General features: G+C 52.2%; 1 protein-coding gene across 1 annotated transcript; it reads left to right on the top strand.

Moving 5' to 3' along the window:
- Positions 1-486: 486 nt before the first annotated feature.
- RIPPLY2 (ripply transcriptional repressor 2) lies at positions 487-2884 on the top strand. The gene is made up of 3 exons (XM_068415217.1): positions 487-717; positions 870-934; positions 2719-2884. Exons 1-3 carry the CDS (start codon positions 502-504, stop codon positions 2882-2884), a joined length of 447 nt encoding a protein of 148 aa, XP_068271318.1. The 5' UTR covers positions 487-501.
- Positions 2885-3112: the final 228 nt, after the last annotated feature.

Raw genomic sequence — 3112 nt, 5'->3', positions numbered from 1 at the left:
CTGCTCCCATCGCCGTGGCCGCGGGGACCGGCGCTACCAGGACCGGCGCGGAGGCGCTGGCCGTCCCTTCCCACACGACGTGCCTTGCCGCTTCAGGAGATGAACAAACACGTTTTTAACGACAAAAGGCCGCGCTTGCGGCGGCTGGGCCCCGCCGCCGGGGCGGGAGAGCGGCCCGGGCACGGCCCCGGTGCTGCGTCGCCCGCCGCCCGCCGCTCCGTTCCCACAGGGGCTGCCCCCCGCCCCCGGCAGCAGCCATGTGTCTGCTCAAGTGCGATTAACACCCACTTGCCAAATCCCCCCCCGGGCCATTTGGGGCACGCCCGCGCCCGCGCCCCGTGTTTACACAGCGGCGCCTTCGCGCGGAGCCTTGTTGTCGATGGCGCTGGCACATGAGCCGGGGGAGGTGGGCTCCGCGCCGCGCAGCGCCCGCCGCCGGCTATAAAAGCCTCAGGTCCCGGGGCAGGCAGGGCCAGCCAAGCGGCCGCGGACCGGCGGAGGATGGAGGGCGGAGGGATGGGGTGCCGCTGTCCCCGCCCGCCCTCAGCGGCCCTGCCCCCGCAGGGGTACTCGCCCCTCGCCTCCTCCTCCCGATGCGGGGCGCGGCCCGGCCCGGCCCTGACGGTCCTGCCCTTGCCCCGCAGGTCCGCGCCCTTCTGGAGGCCCTGGGTGCCTGAGGCGGGCCGGCGGAGCGGCACCGGCACCGGCCCCGCCGCGGTGAGTTGGAGGCGTGGGGCGCGGAGCCCCTGCCGCCGGCACCGCCGTCCTAACGCCTCGGGCGTCGCGGCGGGGCGGGGGCTGCTGGGGTGGGCCCCCCCCGAGGGCTGGGTGCCGTGGCGGCTGGCTGATCTCTGCTCTCTCCTCCCCAGCCTCACAGTCCCTGCGGGCTGGCGGGAGCCCCCCGAAAGCTGGCGCAGTACAGGCACCCCGTCAGGTAAGTGCTGTCCCGGGCCGCCGCCCGTTCCCGCGGGGGAGCTCCGGGCACCCGGGGGCCCGCGGCGCTGCGCGGCCGGGAGGGAAGAGTCCCTTGGCCGGCAGCGTAGTGTAGGGCTGGCCAAGCACTGGCTCCCACACCCCTTTTGATCCTACCCATGTATTTATGTAGATATTAAAGTGCCTTCGGAGTGATTTAGGCATCTAAGTGCATTTGAACTGACAGGTCCTGGGGCAAATGACTGCCAGGACTTGTGGATTTACCAGATCTTTACGAGGAGATGTTGACATGCTTCCGTGGTGTGGGACTTAGACATGTTACAGTTCAGTGGGTTTTTTTGTGGTGGCAGGGTTGGCTGAAGCAGCTTGCTACTCGTTCCTGTGGCCAGGATTAAAAAAAGGTGGTGGTGGGGGGTAGCTCCTAGGCTGTCTGGCTGTGCAAACCTCCTGTGTCCTCCTGGTGCAAGCAAGTAGCTGCAGGTACGGGAGAGAGCAGCAGGAGGAGAGGGTATGGACTGACTAAGCCAGCATTTCAGGTAAAAATACTCATGTAACTACTGCTATAATGATGAAGGTAATGATAGTATCCACACTGTCAGTTCTGACAAGGAAATAACTAGAGCTGAATCTGCAGGAGAGTGTATTCAGAAGTACTAGTAGGTGTTGCAAGGTGTTTAAGGTAATTGCACAAGTAATGCTTCCAGGTAAGATGCAGCTTTTTCACAAATTAGGCTCTGATCTTTCAAATACTGATGCACAGACTATCTAAGCAACGACACGGCCTCTGACTTCACTGTGGCTGTACCTGTGCTTAGGTATAAGTGCAGGGAACACTGTGAATGGAGAGATGTTATAAAGCAAGTGTCAGGTGCTTTGTGCTGCAAAGGAAGCAGTGTTCTGTTAAGCAGTAGCCTAGAAAGCACTTTTTAATTGCTAGAAAACCATCTAGTTCTGTTTCTTAATGTATTTCTATTATAAACAATCTGTAATCAGCATTTAATTATGTTGCAATGTGCTACTCTCTTAGCTCTTGGGACTCTATTGTCTGTTTCTTCCAGCTGCTTCCAAACTGTAAGCAAATGAGGATGCTGGTTGAAAAGGAACAGGAACTGTGGAGTATATTAATTGCAATATATTATCTCACTAGCTGAAAGCCCTTGCTACACCATGATATTATCAGCAATTTTTATGTTAATTTCTCAATACGACACAGTCTGCTTTAAAATCTAGACCCATGGGACATCTTGTGTAAGGAGTCTATTGGATGATTCTTCCTGAAAAGACAGGAATTTGGGGTGAAATATCAAAGTCTGATACCCTTAGATCTTTAACACTCATCTGAGACTTGTCTCGGACCATTGTAAACAATTACTTAGGTTGGGGACCTTCAGTAACCAAACTACTAATTTAATCCAAATATACTGGGGATCCTGTTTGACACCCATTACATTCCCTAGGAATAGTTCCAGTGAGGACAGTGCTATTTGGATCAGACCCCCAGGTAATACTGTTAATGAGGTACCGGAGTGGGAAGTTTCAGATGCAGTGGATCGATCTTGGGCTTTGGACTAGTTTTGCAGCAAAACTAGCACTTTTAAGTGCATCTTTATCTCCCAGATAATGGTTTTTTTTTTCTGTTTAAATGTAGGAAGCAGTTGAGTAATGGAGCGTGTGAGGAAAAACTCTGTAGGATGCTTAACAGAATTTCACTGCTGTTTCTTGTCTGTCAGCCTCCCAGTAGAATATGCAATACAATAGGTTTGCTAATTGTTATACTTGTTTCAGACTATTTTGGCCCAAATCAAGGTGCTATGATTACTTATATCAGGAAGCTGAAGCACTTCTGAAAAACTTTCCAGTTCAAGCTACAATTTCCTTTTATGAAGACTCGGATAGCGAAGATGATGAAGATGAACTGGAACAAGATTCAAGAACAGAATCAGATTGCTGATTGCAGGAAAGGCCAACGTGACTTTTAAGACTTAATTTAAACTTAATATAAAAATGTATTATAGTATTTTTAAAGATAATTTATTTGGGTGTAAGTTATTCTTAATAAAACTGAAACATTTTGTAACTTTATCTGAGCCTTCTTCCTTTGTTCTATTCCTGTTTTAGGCAGGGAAGGTATTGATTAGTACTTTTTATCTAAGGTCCTATATTTTGTAGACTATAACTT

The sequence above is a fragment of the Nyctibius grandis genome, chromosome 1 (genome assembly GCF_013368605.1).
Source record: "Nyctibius grandis isolate bNycGra1 chromosome 1, bNycGra1.pri, whole genome shotgun sequence".
Lineage (NCBI taxonomy): Eukaryota > Metazoa > Chordata > Aves > Nyctibiiformes > Nyctibiidae > Nyctibius > Nyctibius grandis.
Note: the sequence above shows the minus strand (reverse complement) of the source record. Positions and strands in the feature narration are given on the sequence as shown.

What these genes read in the sequence shown, in the direction of transcription:
- RIPPLY2 (XM_068415217.1), top strand. Translation starts at nt 502, where the DNA reads ATGGAGGGCGGAGGGATGGGGTGCCGCTGTCCCCGCCCGCCCTCAGCG. An exon ending in CCGGCACCGGCCCCGCCGCG is followed by an intron (nt 718 to 869) that starts GTGAGTTGGAGG and finishes TCTCCTCCCCAG; the next exon opens with CCTCACAGTCCCTGCGGGCT. An exon ending in CAGTACAGGCACCCCGTCAG is followed by an intron (nt 935 to 2,718) that starts GTAAGTGCTGTC and finishes TACTTGTTTCAG; the next exon opens with ACTATTTTGGCCCAAATCAA.